The 26030-nt window shown below is 38.9% G+C and overlaps 1 protein-coding gene across 6 annotated transcripts in view; it reads right to left on the bottom strand.

The window, feature by feature from the left end:
• The window catches only part of Acbd5 (acyl-CoA binding domain containing 5), a 44027-nt gene that overhangs the window by 11591 nt on the left and 6406 nt on the right, over positions 1-26030 (bottom strand). For 2 of the 6 annotated variants that reach the window (XM_021654598.2, XM_021654594.2), the window contains exons 3-11: positions 24969-25089; positions 22433-22505; positions 19843-19957; positions 19459-19491; positions 13407-13541; positions 11506-11703; positions 10721-10827; positions 7061-7328; positions 3404-3603 (exon numbers count right to left, since the gene is read on the bottom strand). In XM_021654598.2, coding sequence (XP_021510273.1) covers positions 3404-3603; positions 7061-7328; positions 10721-10827; positions 11506-11703; positions 13407-13541; positions 19459-19491; positions 19843-19957; positions 22433-22505; positions 24969-25089 — 1250 coding nt within the window. The remainder of the gene's footprint in view (positions 1-3403; positions 3604-7060; positions 7329-10720; positions 10828-11505; positions 11704-13406; positions 13542-19458; positions 19492-19842; positions 19958-22432; positions 22506-24968; positions 25090-26030) is intronic. The other 4 variants (XM_021654595.2, XM_060387446.1, XM_021654596.2 and 1 more) reach the window with 3 other exon arrangements.

A 26030-nucleotide genomic window follows, 5' to 3' on the forward strand; every position in this document is an offset into this window, starting at 1 on the left:
GTGTGGGTGAGTGGGGCGTGGGGGAGTGAATGTGTGAGGGTTTTGTGGTGTGTGTATGAGTGTGTGTGTGTGTGTGTGTGTCATATCTGCAATCTCAGTATTAGGGAGATGGAGGAAGAAAGGATCAGAAGTTCATATTCAGTTACTTGGGAGCTGTGAGGTCAGCATGGGTGGTCCCTAAACCTGTGAGGCATACAAATACCTTATATTGTTTATATAGTTCAAATTATATAAAATTATAAAAATGATACCTCAAATCAATGTTTGAAATATAATTCAACTAGTAGAGTTCTTACCAAGAATGCATAAATCATTTTTATTTAATCCCCAGAACCACACAAACCAAGAGCTGGATTACCTATAATCCCTGAACTCAGAAGATAAAGACTGGAGGATCAAATGTTTAATATCATCCTTAACTACACTGAGGTCAGCATGCACTACATGAGATTATGGCAAAATGGTTTTTTAGACTATTTATTTACTCTTTCCACAATGTCATTATATATATGCATACATAATTTCATATATTTATAGTACTTTTCAATCTAAATTCTTCTTTTAGCCTTATTAGTCCTTTAACTTTGCTTAATCTAGTTTCCATCAACTTGTAAACATGTTTGAGAACTGCAGCCTTATTATTAATCAAATGACTATAAACAACATTCATACTCTCTTTGGGAACCCACAACATGTAATATAAGAAATGAACTATATTCCATATCATTAAGAGCTATGATGTAAATTAAGCAAAAACTTCTCAGCTAATTTAGAAAATTGAGATTTCAATTTAGCTCATTTCAAAGACAAGTTTACTTAGATTATGTACTAAAAACATATTACTCCACTTTCTCCATTTATTGTAATGTTAGAGAAATAGAGACAGCACACACTTTGGTTGCACGATAGTGATAAATTAAGCTGAAACTAACCTGGAAACTTCTTCCCTGTTAGCTAGTTTTCATAGTGTCAGAATGTGCACTGTGCCACTGGGGAAGAAAAGACATTAACACTGGACTCTACATATAAAATACTGTCATGACAGGCAAGATGTAACCTCTGGTGCAATAGCGGCATAACTGCTTTGGGTAACCAACCACTTTCTAAATTTATTTGAGGCCTGTCACACAGGAGGCTAACTTATATCTGATACTATAAACCTGGTCAGAACCCATGGCTAGCAAGGTCACAGACTTAGGAACATAGTACTGTTGTTTTGCTAACTGGACATATGTAAATGACTTCTAAATATTTGTTTTATACATAGATTACTGCTCTTCCCAATCTTAGCTAGACAAACTTCTCTACACTGGGGTACAGTTAATAAAGATACTCATAACTGTTCAAAGTACTTAGAATAATTAAGCCCTCAATGGCATATCTATTTTCAACCCTTATAAGTCTTAAGACACAGGGAGTATCTCAGAAGTGATTCGTTAAAGAATGAAAAACAATGGGGAAGAATACTATAAACTACTGTCTTCTAGAAAAGACTTAACTTTGCACTCATGAACTCATAGCAAAAATGGCCGACATGCTCCATGCCTGAACAAGATCAAGCCAGCCAAAATTCTAGCATGAATGGGAAAGGTGCTCATGAATCCCCACTTCACAGATGAGGAGCTAGGGGCACATGATGGCTGCTTGGGGAGAGTCATTTTTCTTTGAGGATGCGATAAACAGAACACTGTCCATGTTTTAGTGATGGCTTCACAACATATGCATATGGACAGCATTAATTGGACTAGTAGGCTATTTTACAAAAGAAAGAAGGCTATGTGGTGCTGAAGCAACAGACAGACACAGGAAGATCACAAGTTTGAGGACAGCCTAGACTATAGCTTAAGGCACAATGGGAAATCCCAGTACTTGGGAGTCAGAGGCAATGGATCTCTGTATGTTCAAGGCCAGCATGGTCTACAGAGGTAGTTCCAGGAAAGCCCAGGCTGCACAAGGAGCCCCTGTTTTGAAACCACTACCCCACCCCCCAAAAAAAAAAGAAAAGAAAAATGTTGGGGGCTAGAGAGATGGTTCAGTGGTTAAGAGCACTTTCCATTCTTCCAGGTACACTAAGTTCAGTTTATTCATTAAAGGATAGCAATTTGTGTAAAAGAAAATCCAGCAAACTAGGATGTCTGGGTTCTTCTTGGGCTTTTATAAGTGACTAGAGATAGGGTCTTTTCTTTTTATTTTTTGTGGTGCTAGGATTTGGAGTCATGGCCTTCAACATGCTGGGAAAACATTTTAATACCAAGTTATACCCTCAGTCTCTGTTGTACTTCATTTTCAAGGGTTCATTTTTTCCCCTTTTATTGAAAATAAATTATTTTCTAACATAATACATCCTTATTACAATTTCCCCTCTCTCTATTCCTCCCAGGTCCTTCCCACCTCCCCTCCTATCCAGATTCACTCCCTTTCTGCCACATTAAAAAAGAACAGGCTATCAAGAGATAATAATAAAATATATCAAAATAAAATATAGTAAGACAAGCCAAAAACTATCATATTGAAGTTGGACAAGAAAAACAGGAGAAAAAGAGAAGGCACAAGAATCAGAGACCCACTTTTTCACATTTTCAGGAATCTCAAGAGTTTAACATCTTTGATTCTCACAGGGCCAAAAACTAGTGAAGATCAAACTATCAGTCTACACTGATCTCTGGTTTTAAATTTTTGATACTAAAACTAACTTACCCTAAATAATTAACAATTTAATATCATACCTCTAGCCAACACAATACAAATAGAAAATGTTTACTACACAAAAACTTATTGTTGTAGTTTTGTTTCTTTGGTTTTTGTTGTTGCTGTTATTTTTGAGATAGAGCCTCTCTATGTAGCAATGGCTGTCCTGGAACTCTCTATGCAGACCAGGCTGCCTCCCCAGTGCTATGATCAAAGGCATGTGTCACTATGAGTACCTAAGAATGACTCTTTAATAATAACTATTAGATGTAAGTAAAGATTTCTTTATTAGTTCTTTAAACTTAGTGTTTAGTAGAAATTTTTCTTCTAATACCAAGTATCCAGTCCCTAACTTCAATGTACTAATTTTTTATTCTCTTCATTGTGCAAACTGAACCCAGGGCCTTGTGAATGCTGAGCCATTTAATTATATCCCTACCCCTCTGTACTGCTCAAATTCACGCTCTAAAAATTTTCTATTAATGTAAATGGCACTCATCTTTGAGGGTAGTCTTTCCTTAAACAATAGCCTCAAAACTAGGTGATTTGATCGTTAACAAGAATTATTATAATTTGTGTCAACTTGTGAAAATGTGTATTTATGCAAATCTAAAATATAAAAAAGTTTTCATGCAAGTATCATCAATACAAATTCTACACTGCTTTATAGAATCGAAAAACAAAAGACAACAATAGAATAAACTCAGCAACTTACCTGCGAAGCAGTTAATGTTTCCAATTTATGAAGTCTCTGAAGCACATTCTGCATGTCCTCTTGCAGTCTGATGAGCACGAGAGCAATCTGCTCATTGAGGCTGCCTCTGGATCCTCGGTCATGGCCCCATCGCTCTCCATCTCCTCCACTTCCTACTTGCCGACCCTTGGTTCCTTCACTCAAATGTGGCATTCTATGCCCTAATTTAAGAGAGTAAAATAAGTTAGCTACAAATAAAGGTTTCTTTTTCAAGAAGAGTTAGTGTATTATTCATTTCCCTTGTTAATTCTTTGATATGTAAATGTACAAAGTAAAGTAAAAGCAATCAGGAAACACATACAACCATTAAGATTAAAGAAATCAACACAGAAACTTCTTTTCTCTATTAGGGGAACAGTGTACATAATTTACTAATATATGTGACTATATTTATACAACTCATAAGGAAGATAGATGTTCAGAGTACATGTTAAAAAACTCTTTACTGTGACTGGAGAGATAACTCAGTAGTTAAGAGCACTTGTTATTCCTGCAGAAGACTTGGGTTTGGTTTCAAAACCTAATTTTTGCTAATACAAATGTTGCAATGAATGTCTTTGTATATACTACCATCTCTTAACTTTTGTTGTCTTGTATGTTAGTTATTTTCCTGGTTGCCTAACAAAGTACCTGACCAAAGCAACTTAAGGACAAAAAATTTTAGCCAGGCAGTGGTATAGGCATGTCTCAGCACTTTGGAGGCAGAGGCAAGCAGATCTCTGTGAGTTCAAGGCCAGCCTTGTTTACAGAGCAAATCTAGAACAGCCAGGACTACACAGAGAAACCCTGTCAGGAAGGAAGGATGGGAGGGAGGGGGGGGGGGAGGGAGGGGGGAGGGAGGGGGGGAGGGAGGGGGGAGGGAGGGAGGGAGGGAGGAAGAGAGGGAGGAAGAGAGGGAGGAAGAGAGGGAGGAAGAGAGGGAGGAAGAGAGGGAGGAAGAGAGGGAGGAAGAGAGGGAGGGAGGGAAAGAAAGAAGAAAGGAAGAAAAGGAAGGAAAGAAGATAGAAAGAAAAGTTTTATTTTGGCTTCCAGTCAGGAAAAGTCCATCACGGCAAGAATGGCTTAGCAACAGAAACATGGGCTATTAGACACAATGGATCTGAAGTTAGGACGCAGGGTGCAATGAATACCAGTGCTCAGCTCAATTCTTCCTTTTATTGAGTCTAGAATCCCAGATTAGGAATGTCTTCTTAGATCAATTAATCTAATCTAGGCATCCCTCATAAGCTTACCCAACAGGTTGTCTCCTAGGTAACTATAAATCATATCAGGTTAACAGCCAATATTAACCATCACACCTCCTTTAGTTCAGATTCTAATATCATAACTATTGGACCCAAACATTCCAAATTTGTCAAGGTTCTTAATACTGCCAACTTATTTTTCAGAAGGTTAGTTAAGAGTTATTTTTGTGGTATTTCTGTTTTTCCTTTCTATGTATTCTCTCTCTGTCTCTGTCTCTCTCTCTCTCTCACTGTATGACTGTATGTCTGTGTGTGTGTGTGTGTGTGTTGTGTTGTGTTGCTGGGGTTTAAGCTTATGTCCTCACACGCACAAAACAAGCACTGTACCACTGAACTACATCAGCACACCGTGAACAGTTTTTATTACTGTGTAATCTTACAGAAATAGAATGTTACAGACATGTCCTCATAACAGAAGCCAAAGGGGTTTTTCCCCCCTTCTTGCCTTTCTCATCTTCTTGCTCAGAGGTATACGCAGAAGATCAAGCGTGAAAGCAAACCCCAGTTACAGTTCTGTTCATAATGCAAAGAAAGAGCTAGACCTATGTAAACTCAATGAACTGAGTATTAAAATACCCAATCCAAAAAAATAAAAAATAAAAATAAAACACCCAATCCAGTCCCTTATTTCCTCTCTACTTCTATTCACTCATGTGTGAAAGTTTCTCCTGAATGCACAGACTCTATCTGCAATCCTTCAACAGTACAAAAGTATACCTATACAATAAGGTGGCTTTCTCCTGAAGTACAGTATCTTTTTTAAGATTTGTCTTTGTGGGGGGGATACAGAGAGAAACAGAGACAGAGAGAAACAGAGACAGAGAGAATGTTGTGCACCACATGCATACAGATGCCTATAGAGCCAGAAAAGGTGTTCAATTTCCAGAATGGTAGATATAGGCAGTTGTGAGCCCTCTGATATGGGACTGAACCCGCGTCCTTTGCAAGAGTAACAATAGTCTTCAGCACCAACCCCTCTCAGCTCCTGATGTACAATATCTTGATGAACAGGCTTTGTGGTGATGATTTTGCCCAAGAGCAGGCTGACGTAAGTGTTCTCAGTATAGTGAAGATGGTTAGGCTATGTGCATATTTGGCTTATAATATACACAATTCATAAGGGATATATTGGGACATAACCCTATAAAAATTGAAAAGTATCCACACTTTGTTCAAATGGTTATTTCTCAATCCTTTTATTTTCTCTTTCCTTTCTTGATCAATGGCGGGAACTGAATTCAAGCTATGAATGAGCTGTACCTCTTGTTCTACACTACAATTCTATACATTCATGTTCCCTCTCTCTCTCCTTCCCTCCCCCCTCTCTCTCACGCAAATACACATTCTTTTCTTTCAACAGTATCTTCATTTATTACCATGAATAATAACAAATATATTTACTTTTTCACATTGATATTCTAATCTACTCCCTGATCATCACTATTCTCTTATTTTTTTTTTTCGGTTCCACGTGGGAGGTTTATTAGGGGAAGGGGTTGCAGAGAGAAAGAGAGAAAGAGAGAGAGAGAAAGGAGAAGAAGAGAGTAAGAGAGGGGAGAGAGTAAGAGAGAGAGAGAGAGAAAGAAAGAGAGGAGGAGAGAAGAGAGTAAGAGAGGGAAGGGGCACTATTCTCTTATTATTAAACTTACATTTATTTATTTATTTGTTTGTTTATTTATTTATTTATTTTGTATGAAGTGTGTCAGAGGGCATGCCTATGCCAAGGCATGCATTAGACGTCAGAGGACAACTATTAGAAGTCATTTATATCTCCTATCCAGGCAGCAAGCCTGGAAACCTATGGAGACCATTTTGCCAGCCCACATCACTATTGTCAATTTTTAGTGTTCAATGTTCCTTCACTCTTACTACTTGACTTGTCGCCTTTAAATGAGCCAAAGTAAGAAGAAGATAAAGAATTCAGACTGATTTATACAGAGAATGAAAGTGGCATCACAGTCAGCAATTGCTCACAAGGAAAAACTTATCAAGCATAAATGCAGTTCTTTAGAAATACTACATAATGGGCTGCCAAGGTGTCTCAACAGGCAAGGAGCTTTGCCAAAGCTCACAACCTGGGCTTGATTGACGGGAGCCACACGTTGGAGAAAACTAACTCAATACAAGTTGTCCCCTGATTTCCACATGCATGCCATTGCATGTAGAATATACACACACATACAGACATGCATGCACGCATGCATACACACACACACACACACACACACACGTTCTTTTAGAAAACAAAACTGGGCACTGTCACACCAACACTTGGCAGCCAGAGGCAGAAAGTTCACAAGTCCCAGTATAGACAGAGCTAGATAATGAGACTGTCTTAGCAATCACAATGAATCAGTAAACAAGGAATACATACCTCTCCCTCTTCTGACATTAGAGAAGTCCTCAGTTTCTCCACCTCTCTTCTCACGGTGTGGTGCTCCACTGTTACTTCTGCCATCTTCTCCTCCACGCTTTACTTCACCTTTTCCCTCAACTGCTACCATCTGCATTTTTCCAATGCTGCCATTTCCAGGAGATATGTGAACATCTTCACAAAAACCAGGATTGTCCAAGTGCTGACTGGGGTCACCACCTAGGTAACACTGAAAGTGTCCACTGTTTGATGTAGAGCTGTCTAAAGACTACAGATTTAAAATAACAGTTCAAAGTTACAGATATAAATAATTACACCAAAAGTTTTTCTGAAAGGGTCCTTTAATGATCCTGCTGAAAATATTCCTTTCTTTAAAAAATTCTTCAGCTTGTATGTGGCTTCCCATATACAGGAAATAAGTGAGATAGGCATGATTTTCAAAGAAAGAAGATCCTTGCTTACAACCTTAGTAAGGAGTCGAAGAGATTCCATTATCTGCTAAGCTTCATTAGAAACAACATACAGCAGATGCTTCGCAGGTCAATCAAATCAGTGCCTCGCCCTTACTGGAGCTGAGTAGAGGTGTGGTCAGGAAAGGCTTGGACTGAGAGCAAATGAATAAGGGCTATGGTTGCTCACACCTTTAGTCCCAGAACCCAGAAGCAGAAACAAGCAGATATCTGTGAGTTAGAGGACAGCCTTGTCTGTATAATGAGCTCCAGAACAACCAGAGCTACATAATCAGCCCCTGGTGCATAAGCAAAAAAGAACAAATGACTATAGGCCAAATCAAAGACTTTATAATGACAGAATGACTATCAACATAGTCGGATGGAAGATGATTTGAGAACTTCCAACAGAATAGTGCTGGTCTTAACAAAAAAAGAACATGGAAAGCAAAAAAGGAGCTCTGAGGACTAGACAATTTTGTGATACACTAAGATAAATACAGGAGAAGGCTGTAGAAGAACATAAAAAGATAATGGTTCAAATACACGTAAGCAAAACCTGACGCCATGGGTGTCTCAGGTAGGATTTCTATTATATGCTAAAAACACCATGGGGTTTATTTTACCACACAGCTCATAAGCAATCACTGAGAGAATTTAGGGCAGGAACCTAGAGGCAGGAACCCATGAAGGAGTACTGCTTACTGGCTTGCTCAGCCTGCTTTCTTAGACCGTGCAGGGAATTGGCCCTGTGGTGGCTCTACCACAGTAATCTGAGTCCAGGTACTTCAATATTAATCAAGAAAAGACCCTACACGATATTCTGGTGGGAACATTTTCTCAACTGAGCGTCCCTTTTCCCAAATTACTCTAGCTTCTGTCAAGTTGATATAAAACTAGCCAGCATAGTACTAGGCAAAGAAGGCAGGGTTCAAGAGAGAGAAAATGCTGAGTATATTACTTTAATATTATCAGTAAGTAATGGCCAGAATCTGAGAAGCAATAACCAAAACTGTACTCCTGAAGATTAAATCCAAGAGGAAAAGGTGACATCGCACATGAGGGAGGCACAGGCAGTTGGATCTCTATCAATGTCAGCCATAAGTACCCATGGAGTTGTAAGCTAGCCAGGGCTACATAGTACAACTTTAGTCTTGAAGGGGGTTAAAAAGGTCCTAATCACCAACTTTCCTGTTGTTGTTGCAGTTTGTTTTTTTTTTTTTGGGGGGGGGGAGGGTCTTACTATGTAGCCTTGGTTGGCCTGGAACTTTCTATGTAAACCAGGCTGGCCTCAAACTCATGGATATGACTGCCTCTGCTTCCCAACTGCTGGAATTAATGGTGTAGGCCACCACACCCAGCCACAGAATTATGCCTTAATTTGTTCTTCCAATACTGAATCTTAACTGAAATCTGAAGATTATTTTGACCAAAAGTAGTTTTTTTTGTTTTGTTTTGTTTTAATGGCTTTATTTTTTTTTAAAGTTATGTATGTATGTGTACATCATGTATATGAGTTTGTGTAGAGGTTTTTGCAAATGAGAGTAATGCCCTTGAAGGCCAGAAGAGGGCACCAGATCCCCTAGGGCTGGATTCACAGTCAATTGTGAGCTGTCTTGTCATGGATACTAAGCACTGAACTTGGGTCCTGTGCAGGAGCATTCTTTTTGTTTTATTTTGTTTTGTCTTCTTATAAAGGAAAACATTTAATTGGGACTGGCTTACAGCTTCAAAGGCTTAGTCCATTATCATCATGGTGGAAAGCATGGCGGCATCCAGGCAAGAGCATTCTTAAAGAGTACACACTCTTAGCTGCTGAACCAGCTCTCCAGCCCTTGAAATAAAAGTTTTAACTGACTGAAGTGTAGTCAATATGAAAAACTAATTTATGTTTGACAAAAGCATAAACAATTTACCCTCTGCACCACCATTCTATCTGCCACAAAATATTTATAAAATATACATGATTAATTATAATTGAAATCTATATTATTGTAATAGTATTCTACTATTTATATTAGTACTCTAATTCTAATGTTGTATTCTAATATAATAATTTGTATTCTGATTCTACTATTGTAGTAGTCTCATAAAATTACTTATGTGGTATATTTTTTTCTTTTTAGGTGTGTGTGTGACAGTGTATGTTTGATATACCCGTGTACCAGTGCAGGCATGTACTCCCATGCATACACATGCAGAGGCCAAAAGGTATCTGGTAGCCTACTCTATCACTGTCCAGCTCCATGTTATTCCCTTGACAGTATCTCTCACTGAACCTGGAGCCAACAGCAGAGAACCCCAGCGACCATCCTCTCTCTGTTCCCACAGTACTGGCAAATAGAGCCACTACTGGCATTTTGTTTTGTTTTCTTTTCCACTGAGACAGGGTCTTACCCAACAGCCTGGCTGCACTGAACTCACAGAAATCTGCCTGCCTCTGCTTCCTGAGGGCTGGGATTTAAGTTGTGCACCACCACGCTGGCCTCCACACATAGCTCTTGACATGAATGTTGAGAATTCAAACTCAACTCTCTTCCACTTGTGCAGCAAGTGCTCTTACCCACTGGTCCATCTCCCCAGCGTTATTAGTTATTATTCACTTTATTTTGCACACACACACACACACACACACACACACACACAAACTATAAATGTTTAAGCATTTCCAAGGTATTTTTTAAAATCCTGTACGTGTGTATGAGAAAGGTGTGTGTGTGTGTGTGATGTGTATGTACTCTGATGTATTCATGGATGTTAACAGTGAGAGTGCTACAGCATACATGCAATGGGTAAAGGACCACAACCTCTTATGTCTGTCTTGTTTCCCACTGAACAGGGTCTTTCGTCACTCATCACAACACACAGCAGCCTAGCTGCCTTCTGTGCAGCCTAGCTGTGGTCTTCCGGGGGCCCCGTCACCACCCTCATCTCACTATAGAAGCACTGAGCTTTCCATGGGTTCTGGGCTTCTGCAATCTTCAGGCTCTCACAGCAAGCACTTTGCCCTACAGTAGGTGTGTTCCCAAAGCAATGAACAAGCTTATTAGCTACTACTAACAGGAGGAATTCATTGCATTTTTTTTTTCTTTTTGCCTTTTGCCTCTTGTTAGTTTTTGTTAACATACAAAGTGGCAGGTTTCATCATGGCATTTTCATACATGAATGTCATACCATGTTCAGTGTGTCAATTGGAAAATGTAATCTTTACCTCTTCTTGTCCAAACTGTTCCATAGAATCACAGTATACTTCACTATCTGAATCACTTGTCAAATGATGAATTCCTGAAGCATCTTCACTGTGATCTTCATTTGTATCTATATATGAACAAATGTCCAGACAGTATAACTATATTCTAAGACAGGAAAACATTTTTATTCTATTTTTCATAACTCATCAGTCCTACAGTACACCTCATTCTGGGAAAGTTATCTGTCTTACCAAGTCAAAGTATTTACTATGCATCCCAGGTTGGTCACAAGTCCCCAAAGCTCCTGCCTCAGCTTCTGAAGTGCTGAAATTACTGGTGTTCCACTAAACCTGGCTCCAAGTCATGCTTTTTTTTCTTTTTAATTAAACTACCAAAACTTTGTATCTACTTAACTAAACAGATTTCAGCTAGCTCAGGAGGTAACACAGGATAACAACCAAGAAGTTCTAGGCTGCCTGGTCTACAAAGCTGAGTTTTGATAAAACACCACACTCAGAGAGTTGGGGTGCTGGCAGCCAAGCCTGACAACCCGAGTTCAATCCCCAGAACCCACAGAGGGTGAAAAGTGAGCCAACTCCACTGAGTTGTCCCTCTGACCTCCACAGACATAGATGGTACACATACAACCACACACTATGAACAAAATAAAAAAGAAACAAATATAAGAAAATGTCTTGGCTCTAATTCACTGTGTTTCAAAGTAATCCTAAGCATCCTAGAATTCTTAAAAGAGTATTTTAGCTGTAGGAAACACGATGGACAGAGGAGACCCTGAGGACAATACCTTGTTGAACACAGACTATAGTGTTTCCAGTCTGCTGCAAGCTCTGATCTACAAGCTTTGCTTCTTCAGTGCTTCTGGCACTCTGGGAAGAATCAGTACGACCTTCATTGTGTATATCCTGAGCAAAGCTATCCTTATAGCCATTGGTAACAATGATTTCCAAATTCTTATCTGTTGATTTCTTCATCATTTTCTCATCTTGAATGAAAAAAATAAACAAACAAACAAAAAGAAAAACAAGGGATACATACATAGCCAGGCATGGTGATTTAACCTTTAATCCCAGGACTCAAGTGGCAGAAGCAGTGGATCTCTGTGAGTTTGAAGCCAGCATGATCTACATAAAGAGTTCCAGGCCAGCCAAGGCTACATAGAAAGGAGCCTATCTAAAAAAATAAAAAGTTTAAAGTCACTAGTCAATTCCCAAACTACCATAATCTTTTTGAAAGGCTTCTTATCTGGATAGGAGAAATGGGTAGCTGCAGAGATGGTCCAGCACCCATGTCAGACTCACAGCTGCCTAGAACTCCTGCTCCAGAGCACCTGGTACCCTATGCTGGCTCTGCAGGCAATATGCTCACACAGACTCACACAAAAATAAAATAAATCTAAAAATGAAAAAAAATATATTTAAAATAATATCATCTTGCTCTTTTCTTTGGCTTTGTATTTGCTTGCTTGTTTGTTTCCTTGTTTTGGGTATAGGTGTTCTGTTAAGATGGGGTCTCACCCTACTCACTAGCCTGCCTCTGCCTTCCAAATATTAAAATTAAAAGTGTCCACCACCATGAAAAATCCTACTTTTAATGTTTATGAGAAAGTGGCTCATTATGTAGCCTTAAATGACCGATTATTCACTTTGTAACTCAGACTGGCCTCAAATTCACAGCAATACTGATGCCTCAGCCTCCTGCCAATATGGTTACATCACACCTGGCTTCAAACACTCTCTTGAGCTAGAGATACGTAACTTGACAAGTAAAGGCACTAGCTATAAAGTTTAATGATCTGAGTTCAATCACCAGGTTCCACATGATGGAAGGAAAGATCTGATCTTCAAAAGCTGTCCTTCTGATGTCCATATGTACATTATGGCACACAAAGAAACGGATACCTATGCATGCATGAGCACACCCAGACACACACACACACAGTAAATAAATAAATTTGTTAAGAAGTGTGTGTGTGTGTGTGTGTGTGTGTGTGTTTATACACAACGTTGATGAAGCCCTGGTCTTAAATGCCAACAATGCATAAACTGAGCATGGCAGCAGTCACCTGTAGTCCAGCAGAGAGGTTGGAGGCAGGAGGATAAGAAGTTCAAGGTCATCCTTAGATAAAGAGCATATCCAAGGCAAGCCTAGGATAACTGAGGTATTGTTTCCAAAACACTTAAAATTAAAAATAAAGTATAAATACAGGGATGGAAAAATGGCTCAGCAGTTAAGAGGGCCTGGGCTCTATCCCCTACAACCACATGGCATCTTATAATCATCTGTAATTCTATTTCCAAATATTCTGATGCCCTTTCTAGCCTCTGAGGTCACTGCATGCACTTAGCACACAAACACACATGTAGGCAAAACACCATACACATAGTAAAGTAAATACCCTTTTTTAAATTATATACATCATTTTATGCACTACATTTGGAAAAGCAGCCTACTCTTGTCTGCCCTCAATTAATACTTAGCAATTACCAGTTAAGGCTAGCTCCTGTATGTTCCATAGTAGATCATTCTGATCCACTGAAAACCTGGATACACAGTCATTACCCCAAATGCTACCACATATATTAATCATATACAATTTAAAAAAAAATCAGCCCAAAGGTTTTCATGTCCTTTTATCTTACCAGGTACAATATTATTAACTGTATTAACTGGTTAGCCAAAACTTACCATTACTACCACTCTGTTCCGCTCCTTTTAATTCTTCATGGGCCTCTTCTTCCTCAGATTCAGCTCCACTATCGCTGCTCTCAGCTTTACCATTAACAGCTTTGGCATTTGAAGAGGTCAGAACATTACCAAGATCTAAAACATGACATGAGAACCTAAATCAGCAATATACCCATATACCTCGATATTGGACACTGCAAAACAAACTAATAAATCATTTGTTAATTAAAAAATTAAAAATGGGGGCTAGAGAGATGAGTCAGAGGTTAAGAGCACTGGCTGCTCTTCCAAGGGAAGAGTATCCACATGGTAGCTTGTAATTGTCCATAACTCCAGTTCCACTTACATATATACAGACAAAACACTCTTACACATAAAATATTAAAAATATAGGTGAATGCCTGTAATCCCAGCACTCAGGGAGGCAGAGGCAGGCAGATCTCTATGAGTTTGAGGCCAGCCTGGTCTACAAAGTCCAGGACAGGCAAGGCTACATAGAAAAATCCTGTCTCGAAAAACCAAACGTGTGTGTGTGTGTGTGTGTGTGTGTGTGTATATACAAATGGTATTCTTTTACTCTATACTTTTATAACTATACAAATGTCTTCAGTTTACAACAAAAAAGGAAAACACTGCCTCAACTACCCTTTCTGAAGCCAAGGGAGAACTAACTTTGAATTGGACATAATCAAGAAAAGAGAACCCTTGTCTCAAAAAACAAAACAAACACCACCCACATATAAAGCTGCTCTCAATCATCCATACTGAGATCCAGGGATCTGATGAGCTCTTCTACACTAGGCACACAAGTGGTATATAGGCTACATGCAGACAAAACACCCATAAACATAAAATACACATAAATAAATCTTTTGACAAAATGACATAGGAGCTGTGTCAGTGGTTAAGAATACTGTTTACAGGTTGGGGATTTAGCTCAATGATAGAGCACTTGCCTACCAAGCGTAAGGCCCTGAGTTCGGTCCTAAAGGATCCCTGTTTACTCTTCAAAAGGACCTGGGTTCAATTCTCAGTACCCACACAGTGGCTCACAACCACCAGCAACTGCAGCTCCAGAGGATCTGATATCTTCTTCTGGCCTCCAAGGGAACCATTAACAAAAGTGGTGCACAAACACTTGCAGACAAAACAACCAAACACATAAAAATTTTTTAAAAGTTTAAAAATCTATTATATATGCCATGCTCATATGTATAGAAAATTCTGAATACAAAAAAATAAAATAAAATAAATCCCAGGCATAATGATACATACTTTTAATCCCAGCACTCAGGAGGCCGAGGCAGATGAACCTCTTATGAGTTCTAGACCAGCCAGAGCTACAAAGTGAGACCTGGCCTCAAAAGTAGATAGATAGATAGATAACCATTAGAATAAATGCAAATGAAACATGTAAGATTGATATGCCAAAATCAATTCTATTTCTATATAGTAACAATATATAACTCAAAAAATAAATTTAAAAAATAATTCAATCTACAATTGCATAGAATACAAAAGAATAAAATATTTAGGAAAATATTTAACAAAAAAAGATATTAACTGGGCATGGTGGTGCAAGCCTATAATCCCAGCACTCAGGGAGGCAGAGGCAGGAGGATCTCTGTGAGTTCAAGGCCAGCCTGGTCTACAAAGCAATTCTGGGACAGTCAAGGCTACACAGAGAAATCCTGTATCGGGGGGAAAAAAAAGTAAAAGAAAAGAAAGAAATGAAGGAAGAGAAGAGAAGAAAAGAAAAAGAAAATGTAAGGCCCGGGTGTTAGTGGCACACACCTCTATTCCCAGCACTTGGGAGGCATAGGCAGGTGGATCACTGTGAGTTACAGGCCAGCCTGAACTACAACCCTAGTTTCAGGATAGCCATGAATACTTAGAGAAACCTTGTTGCCAAACACACACACACACTACAAATGATCAAAACAATGTAAAAAAAGCTCTCAGTAAATGGGAATCTAAGTTCACTGTGACCCCTTCCAAAATTCCACTGACCCAAGAGCAGAAATTCACTAGCAGATTCTAAGAACCATGCAAAGATGAACCAAGTATCAAGAAGCAAAACACCCTGCAATCCCAGATACTCAGGAGCTACCATGCACAGGCCACACCTTGCATTAAAGAGGTCAAAAGACAACTTGCAGGAGTCAGCTGTTTCCTTGCACTACACTCACCCTGGGAATGGAATTCAGATCATTAAGCTCTAAGGCAAGCACCCGCACCCACCCAATATGCTGAGCCCCCCCCCCTTTTTTTTTCCTTTCTTTTTTGGTTTGTTGAGACAAGGTTTCTCTGCATAGCCCTGGCTTTCCTGGAACTGGCTGGCCTCTAACTCATAGAGATCCGCCAGCCTCTGTCTCCCAATGGCCAGGATCAAAGTCATGCACCACCACTGACCAGCCTCACAAGCCCTTTTTTGACAAATATTTTATTATGTTTGTTTATGATAGTGATCGTGTGTAGTGTGTGTGTGTCTTGTGTGTGTGCACATACATGTCACAACATACCTAACAACTTGTGGGAATAGGTTTTCTCCTTCTACCATGGGGGTTCCGGGGATAAAACTTGGGTGGTCAGGCTTGGTGTTAAGAGCCTTCACACACCAAGCTATCTCTCCAACCCAAATTTCTTATTTTTTATTTCTGTGTGTGTAAATGAATATTGTGTAAATAGTCATGTATGTTTGTGTGTATATGGCAGTGGTGCACACATGTGTGGGTGAATGTGGGGTATACAAGTTGACATGAAGTGTCTTCCTCAATCTATCTCCAACCTAATTTTTGAATGTTTGTTATATTTTGTTTTGTTGTGTTTCTTCATTTTTTAACAAACACCTATTTATTTTGTATGTCTTTCTGGGCTCATTCACCACAGCACACTAGTGGAAGACAAATGACAAATTGTGGAACCCAGGGACTGAACTCAGATCTTCAGTGTGGGTAACCAGTGCTTTTACTTCATGAGCAATGCCACTGTGCCAAAATATTTTTTGAGAAGTAATTTCCTCACTGAGTCTGTAGCTTGACAATTGGCTGACCAGGAAGCCCTAGGGATCCTGAGGCTCTGCCTCCCAGCACTGGACTAACACACATGAAACAGACCCTTCTTTGCACATATGCACTAGCGATCCAAAATCAGGTCCTCCTGTTTATGCAGCATTGTAGTGACTGAGCCATTTCCCAGCCCCGTGATTTGGAAAATTCTTAAGAGATTACAAACACTGACATACACATATTGTCCCAGCACGTAGAAAGCTGAGACAGGAAGGTTTCAGAGAATTAATCAAATACCTGCCTTGGGCCAGCAGATTAAACACTGTGAAATGAGACCCAGGTTTAGCCATTCTACATCTAATGTGATGCTCACCAAAAAAAGCATTTAATTATTTATTAAGTTAGTAAGAGTGAAGTCGAAAGAGGTACAATCCAACTCCTCTAAGCAACTCAGATGAAAATGATGTGATACATCTTACCCAGGGTCCTCCTTTTTGATTAGCTTTTTTAGGTGTACAGCTAGTCCTGATGAGACTTTATAGGCTAGGGTCAGATGGAAGAGGAGGAGGACCTCCCCTATCAGTGGACTATGGGAAGGGACATGGGAAGAGAAGAGGGAGGGAGGGAAGGTGTCACGGAAGGGGCTCTAGCTGGGATACAAAGTGAATAAATTATAATTAATTTAAAAATAAATTATAAATATTTTTTTAAAAAAATGATGTGATACAAAGTGACACCCAGAAGCATCCACTACTACTTAAGAGAAGCAAACTATCGTCTGATTATGTACAGGAAGACTGCTGCTCTGAAATACTACTATTACTTATTGAAAAGATACCTTAAAAAAAGAATGGCAGTCTAATCTTTAATTGCAGCATGTACAATTTTCATGTAAATCTATTCCTGTAGCTTCATTTCTGTTTAAGGATTAAGGCAGAATATGTTAATAATCACCAACAAGAGCTAATCTCACATTTTGCTTAACACTTCCTGAAATATAAAACAACCCTTCAAATCTTTTACTGAGAATGTAACAACAAAATTCAAAGCACACAGAAAATTTTATTCATGAAAATTTGAATTCATGAGATGTCTTGTTTTAGCTTGTTTTGCTATAGTTAAGCCACACTGCACATGCCCATGTTTATTTTTTTAGATTTGTTTATTACATAGGCAATATCCTGTCTGCATACACACCAGAAGAGAGCACCAGATCTCATTCCAGATGGTTGGGAGCCACCATGTGGTTGCTGGGAATTGAACTCAGGACCTTTGGAAAAGCAGTCAGTGCCCTTAACCTCTCAGCCATCTCTCCAGCCCCAAACACTCATGTTTAAAATGGGTAAAACCAAGAATAATAGCTCATACTAGTATGCTTAACATTTGGAAGGGTGAGACAGGAGTCCCATGAATTCAAGGCCAGCCTGGGCTACACAGTGTTCTAGACCAACCTGACCTACAATGAGGCCCCATCTCATAAAACTTAAAAATTCCAGTACTTAGCCAGGCAGTGGGGGTACACATCTTTAATCCCAGCACTCAGGAGGCACAGGCAGGAAGATCTCTGAGTTTGAGGCCAGCCTGTTCTAAAGAGTGAGTTCCAGGGCTACACAGAGAAAGCCCATTGCAGGGGGCCCAGGGGTGATCCAGTAGTAGAGTTGGAAGAAAGAAGATAATTGTTCTAGGCCAGCCTCCTCTACATAGTAAGTTCTGGGCCAACAAGGACTATATAGCAAGACTGTCACAAATAAGTAAGCAAGCAAGCAGTACAGGAGCAGCCAGGCACAGTGGCACTCTTCTGTAACCCCACAACTTGAGAGGTAGAAACAGAGTGATCCAGGGTTCAAGGCCACCCTATATACATGAGTTCAAAGTTACTGTTAGAACAAGAAATGGTTTCTAAATAAATAAATACTTTAAAAATAAGATAGAAAAACATTTAATTCATGGTATTACTAACATTCTTTATTTTTAAAAAAATTTATCAAAACAAAACTGGCCAGTGAGATGGCTCAGTGCATAAAGTCAGTCGCTGCCAACCCTGAGGACCTGAGATTGATCCCTTAGTATTCACAGAAAGAGGTAACAGAGTCCCACAATTTGCCCTGCGACCTCTACCCTTTGCAGTGACATGAGTATACTAACTAAAAAAATTTTTTAATTTAATTAAGAACAAACACAAAAAAACTATAAATTCTTCTATAGTTCTGTAATATAAAAGTGAACCACTTGGCATATTTTAATAAGAGGCTAAAACTTTCAGTTTAGAATCTCAGTATAATGTATTTGCTTTGGATAACAATTTCTAGATGAGGGGCTGGAGAGAGGGCTCAGAGGTTAAGAGCACTGGCTACTCTTCCAAAGGTCCTGAGTTCAATTCCCAGCAACCACATGGTGGCTCATAACCATCTATAATGAGATCTGGTACCCTCTACCCTGCAGGCACAAATGTAGGTAGAATACTGTATAAATAATAAATCAATAAATCTTTAAAAGAAACAATTTCTGGATGATAAATTTATGTTTTATGTATTTGTGCAAAATTATCTTTCCCTGGAAACTTTTTTAGTATTTATTTTTCTTTCTATTAGTAATTTAAATTACTTTGTTTGGTTGTTTCAGCTACACGTGTGTCAGTGCACCACTTTCATGCCTGGTCCCCCTAAAGGCTGGAACAGGGCACGAGATCCTCTAGAACTAGAGTCACAGACAGTTGTGAGTCACCATGTCAGTGCTGGGAACTGAATCCAGAACCTTTGGAAGAGCAGCCTAACCGCACACACTGAAGCTGGCTCTGCAGCCACTTTACTTATCGACTTTGATGTTTGAGAGTTTGTGAGTATGAGTGTATTTCATGTGCATGTGGGTGGCCACAGAGCCAAGAAGGCATCTGATGGCACTGGAGTAACAGGCAGGTGTAAGCTGCCTGGCACAGGTGGTCCTCTGGAAAAGTAGGAAGTGCTCTTAACAACTGAGCCATCACTCCCACTCCAATGCACTATAAATCTGAAACAAAAGTTTTACATGGATTTCATTATTCCTACCTTCTAAGCATTTAGAGATTTTCTCCAATCGGACTGGCATGTGAAAGTAAAAGAGAAAATTAGATAGGGGAGGAGGGAGGAAGCATAGGACTGGGAGGCTGAGGGAAGGGGCTTTATTTGGGACACATAATGAATAAATTGTGAAATATAAAATAAAATTAAAACATTTAAAAAGAGAATTAGACATAGAGGTATTAGTATATGCATAATATATCAGTGGCTGAATTTTAAAAAATAATGAAAATAGAGCTGAACAGGATTACACACACCCGTAATCTGAGAATATAGGGAAATGAAGCAAGAATATGGTTAGTTAGAGGCCAGCCTGGCCCAACCTTGTGGACAAAACTGTGTATCTTGAAAAGAAACATAAGATCATCCAACCTGAGGTCAAGTCAGAACTCTTGGCATTCTTTTTGTCTTCTACAATTTCATAAAATGGACCTATAACATGCAGCAATTCTTCAACTTTCTCAGTCATGGGCATAGTTTCAATAATCTGCAATTAAGAGAAAGAAATACTGTAAAATCACCAACTATTAACTTGATCTGTAGCTGTATAGAATCTACTATTTCTAAATTGTCAATAATTTTCAGATTTGAAGTTAGCTGACTTCCCAAAGGGACTACTATAAATTATATGTATACAAACTGAATTTTTTTTTAAAACAAACTAAAGATGTTTATACTAAAGATCTAAAAGTCTTCTTGGGGATGGAGAGATGGCTCAGCTGTTAGTTAACAAGAACTTGATGTTCTTAAAGAGGACCCGCGTTCGGTCCTCAGAACCCATTTGGTGACTCACAACCATCTATAGCTACACTTCTGACCTCTGAGGGCTCCTACATGTGTGGTCCACATACACTCAGGCACACACATATACATATAAAGTAAAACAACTTTTTATGTTTAAAAGTATTCTCATTAAAAGACTATTTTACACAGGTTTCACACAAAACTCTATGTGATAATCTTTAAGTTGTACTGCGGAAACAGTGGCACCAGAATGAAATGCTATCCATACAGATAAAGCAGGAACTGATAAACACATTGATAGTTTCAAGACTATGAGATAATTAGAATCATCCATTTGTTTGATTTTAGGTTTGGGGTTTTTGTTTTTATGTGGGGTAAGAGGTACACAGGATCTTACTATGTAGCCCCAGCTGTCCTGGAACTCCCTATGTAGACCTTGAACTCACAGAGGTCCTCCTGACACAGCCACCAAAGGTCTGGGATTTAATGTGTGCTTGACTAACCCAGAGTGCCCTCTACTCCTAGCAATCCCCCTGCCTTAGAGCCCAGGATGCTAGAATTATAGGCACTCATAGTTCCCTTTCTCACTTTAAACTGTGGCTAAACCATTACTCTGTAAAACTAAGTAGAAAAAAATGGATAAATATTAATGTCAATTCAACTTTATCCTGAATTTATAAATATATCCTGAAAAGTATACACTATTTGAGGTTAAGAAAGGTTGACAAGATGGCACAGTGAGTAAAGGCACTTGCTGCCAAGCCAAACAACCTGAGGTCACTATTCAGAACCCGTACAATAGAAGGAGAAAACCAACTCCTGAGTGTATCACATGCACTATAACACACATACTCATAAATAACTAAGTGTAACTTTTTTAAAAGAAAGAACTATCAAGCCACAATGCCTTTTGATTCTCCCTGCTTTTGAAATGCTCCTTTGTTTTTATGCTACTGATAAAGCTAACAGCTAAAAGGATTAAACTCTGCCCTCTGTTCTAAAGTCTACTACATAAAAGTTGTGAAAATGTAACAAAGGGCATAAAAGTAGCATAGGCAATACTAAAAAATATCTTTCTAAATTCTCCAAATAAAAATTGTTGAAAACCCTCTGTGGGTTGGGGAGACTAATTCCATTGTTACAGATTTCCTTTATGTTCAAAAGCATTTTTTTAATATTTATTTCTTTTACATATATGAGTGTTCTATCTGCATTTACATCTGCCAGAAGGAATCAGTTCACATTATAGATGGCTGTGACCATGTGGTCACCGGGAATTGAACTCATGACCTTTGAAAGAACAGACGGTGCTCTTAACTGCTGAGCTATCTCTCCAGCCCTCAAAAGCATTTTTTAAGCTCATCAGACAGGGCTGAACATGTAGTTCAGTTAACAGAGTGCTTGCCTAGCACGCATGAAGCCATGGGACTCTATCTCTAACACACAAAACTAGGCTGTGTGGTAGCTGTCCATAAGGTCGTCTTCTGCCACTTATCAACTCTGATGCTGCTTAAGCTACATGAGACCTTGTCTCAAATCACAGCCAAACTCTGGGCAGAGCAAAGAGAGTCATATAGAAGAGTGGCGGGGTAGAGGGACCAAGAGGGGACAGGAGCCCCATAAGGGGATCAACACAGCTAAAGGATCTGAGCCCAGTGGGTCCATGGAGACTGATGCTCCAGCTAAGGGCCATGCATGGAGAGGACCTAGACACCTGCTCAGATGTAGCCAATTGCCAACTCAGTCTCCACATGGGTTCCCTAGTAAAGGGTGCAGGGGCTGTCTCTGACATGAACTCTGTTGCCCACTCTTTGATCACTTCCCTCTGGCAGGGCGGCCTAGCCAGGCCACAAAAGAAAAGGATGCAGGCAGTCCTGATGAGACTTGACAAGCTGGGGTCAGATGGTAGGGGAATATGGCTCCCCCTTTCTGAGGACTAGGGGAGGAGGACAGTGGGAAGAGGGAGGGAGGGTGGGACCTATAGGAGATGAGAGAGGGGGCTACAAAAGGGATGTAAAGTGGATAAATTATAAAAAATAAATATAATTTTAAAAAAGACCTCGCCTCAAAAGAATCAAATTAGAGGTGCTGGACATATAGCTCAATAGTAGAGTAGTTGACTGGCATGAGTTTAATCCTAACTACTGTCACACACACACAAAGTAAATTCAAGCTGTTTTGAATATGTTTATTCTCTACTATAAATTATTTTCCCTACCTTTTTCATTTCTTCAACATATGCAATCATGGCTTCTTCTTTAGTCATATCACCCAATGAACTCCAAGCATCCCTAGAAATTTAAATATAAAAATAATAACAGGAGATACTTGATTTTTTAGCTAGGCATGCTAGCTCATCCCTGAAGGATGAATGAATGAAGTTATGCCAATTACAGAAAAATGAATAAAACTAGAGAAAATCAAATGAAATTAAATAAATAGCTCTCAGAAAGACAAATATCATGTTTTCACTCACTTATGGATCTTAAATTTTATACATAAAATCATGTCTGTACTGATGACATGAAAGTTAAGTGAAACAAAGGAACAAGGGGACTAATGGGGAAAAGAGAAAGGCAACAGAATATGTGAGGATTGTGCTCAAAGTACATTATATACATTATATACATGCATGCAAATGGCCTTATGTAATCTTTTTAATTTTTGAAAATATAAAAATAGGATTTTAAAACACTAAACATTCAACCCATTCATATTATATATATATAATATAGACCACAGAAGACTTAAACTATTCATAAATATTTCCTATGGACCCTCTAAAAGGTTTCAATGATTTTTTTTTTTTTATTTATTTGCATGTGTGTATGCTTGAAGGAGTTTATGTGTACCGCTTATGTACAGGAACTCACAGAAGCCCGAAGAGGTTGTAGGATTCCCTGGAACATGAGTTCCAGGAAGGAGTGAGCCACCATATGAGTGCTGAAAACTAAACTCAGGTCCTATGCAAAAGTAAGCATACTTAACCACTGAGCCCTGTCTCCAAGCCCCAAAGATCTATTTTTTTCTGTGTATGTATGTTAGCCTGAGTGTGCATATGTGCACCATTTGCATGCAACTGTCCTCACAGGCCAGAAAACGGCATCAGATCGCCTGGAACTGGAGTCACAGGCACCCAGTGTGGATGCTAGGAACTAAACTCTGCAAGAGTATCAAGTAATTTTAAGTGCTGAGCCTTCTCAGCTCTTCCATGGCCTCAAAAAAGGTTTTATATCATTATCAAGAATAGGAACAGTAGCTGGGCATGGTGGCACACACCTGAAATCCCAGCACTCAGGGAGACATTAGCAGGAGGATCTCTGTGAGTTTGATGGCAGCCTGGTCTACAAAGCGAGTCCAGGACAGCCAAGGCTACACAGGGAAATGCTGTCTCGAAAAACTAATCAACAAACAAATAACCAACAAAAAAACAAAACAAAAAGAATAGTAACAGTAATGAATAGTTTAAAGGACTATGAGAACTGTAAAAGCCATGATGTAAACAAACTGAATTTCTTGTTAAAATTTTCCCATTAATTTAAATACAGAACTAATTTAAACACTAGAACTAAAGATGAGAAGAACTGAGGATATAGTTCCGGCAGTAAAAGTACTTGCCTAGCATGCACAAAGCCCTGGGTTCAATCCCTAGCATGGAATAAACTAGGCATCATAGTTGATGCTTGTAATCTTGCCTGTAAGCCAACACTGAGGAGACAGAGAGGGAAAGCAGAAGGTGAAGTCATCCTTGGCTGCATATGCATTTTAGGATAAGAATGTCTCAAAAAAAAATAGTAACACAAATCCTGGTTCATACATTTTTCTTAAAAGCAGTTAACTCTGCCAAAGATCAAATCTAAGGAAAAAAAAAAGATTTCCTCATCTGTGAATCCAATAGTTTATTTGAAAACATGTTACACTATTTACCATACTCTGCTGATAAAGTATAATCTAAAATTAACTTTTGCCAGGTATTTGTTAAGTCTGCAGCAGTACTCAAACATATCAAGCTGTTTACAAGTATTAGTCAATTCAGAAAATGGGAGAGCATCTAAGAATTTCATGACTCTTTTTAACTATACCATTAGAATCCAATCTCCTTCTCAAGTACAGTGGGTCAGAAGTCACCTTAGACCAAAGTTAACGTAGCAGTCATTAATGTGGTTAGTCATGGCTAGTTACATATTACCTTAGAGTCTCAAAGCAAACAACTTACTTGACAAACACAAGCCACTATTTTCTTAGGCAGCTCAGAGATAAGGAAATTTTATGGCGTTTGTAGTTGTTGTTAGGTTTTTTGTTTGTTTTTATTTTGTTCTTTTTTTAAAACCGGTCTCATGTACCACAGGCTACAACCTGATCACCATATATCCACAGCTGGCCTTGAATTCCTGATCCACCTGCCTCTATCTCAGACTGCTAGAATTCCTGAGTTGTACTGCCAGGATCAAACTTGTTCATTTAATAAGGGGGACTGATCTTGGGGACCTCCTGTGAAAGGAAAGGAAGACGAAGTGCAAGCATTCTTAGTCTCCATCTGTAAAGTACCTACTCCTGACATTTTGCTGTTTTCCTATCTTCCCCAAGATTTTATTAATTATGTAAAAGTGTATTAAGGATACCTAAAGAATAAAATTGTGAGCAATACCCAGGATGCTTTATGCATATACACATACACATAAACACATAAGTAACAGCTATATAATTAACTCACTTAAATGAAAATTCTTTTTTAGTGCTGTAAATGAAATTACCATTTATATCTTCCAATAGGATCCCAGAATCCAGGCCTTGAAAGTTTACAGGGTCCTTCAGTTGCCTGTTTATAGAAGCTATAGAACTTGAGCATCATTTCATTTGTTGGCTGAAAGGATCCTATGGGAAATACAAATTAAACACAAATCAACTGGAAATATCACTCATATGTAAAGCTATCTATTAGCTTAGGCATACCACACTCATAGTGATTTTTCTGGTCTGGTTTGGTTGTATTCAGATCGAGTCTCTCTATCTGTACAGAAAAACACTGGATCTCGGGCTTGCCTGGTACTGCCATGCAGCCCAAGATGGCTTCCGACTCACAGCAGTCTTTCTGCATCAGCTTCCAGAGTGCTGACCTAAGGCAGGAGCCAGCACACCTGGGCTACATCTCCTTTGATTTCAAAAAGTTCTGAAAGTTCAAACTTTTAATAAGTTCAATAAATAAATTACCGAGCATTTTATAAATGTAACTGAAATAACCAGCAAGTATTACATTAAAAAGAAATATGTGAAGAACTGTTTTCAAAGAAATTAACGTTGGCCCCGTGGTGCTGCATGCCTCTGATCTCAGCACTCTGGAGGCAGAGAAAGGTGGATTTCTGAGTTTGAGACCAGTCCAGAGCCAGTCCAGGACAGTCAGGGCTACAAAGAGGAGCCCTGTCTCAAAAACAACAAACAAAAAAAGAGGAAGGGAAAGGGAAAGAGAGAGAGAGAGAGAGGAAAAAAAAAAGAAATTAATGTGTACAAACTTTAGAGGTAGAAATTGTGAAATTTGTTACTTTTTTTTAACCAAAGTTCATGCTCCCACAAAGTCCTTTATCTAGTGAAAATTTGAAATTTTGCCAAGAAGTTGATATTTACTGTTAAAATTTTAATAACCAAATTAAACATGTAGCTTTTTCACTAATGCTATTCATTTTCCCATGGGAGCTTTACTTTGCATAAGAAGTTATTATCCATCTTAATATATTTGTTTTTTATGTTTCTAGCATTTTAATTTTTGTTTTGTTGAGACAGGGTTTCTCTGTCTGTAGCCCTGACTGTCCTGGAGCTCA

Source organism: Meriones unguiculatus, chromosome 7, assembly GCF_030254825.1.
Source record: "Meriones unguiculatus strain TT.TT164.6M chromosome 7, Bangor_MerUng_6.1, whole genome shotgun sequence".
Classification (NCBI taxonomy): Eukaryota; Metazoa; Chordata; class Mammalia; order Rodentia; family Muridae; genus Meriones; species Meriones unguiculatus.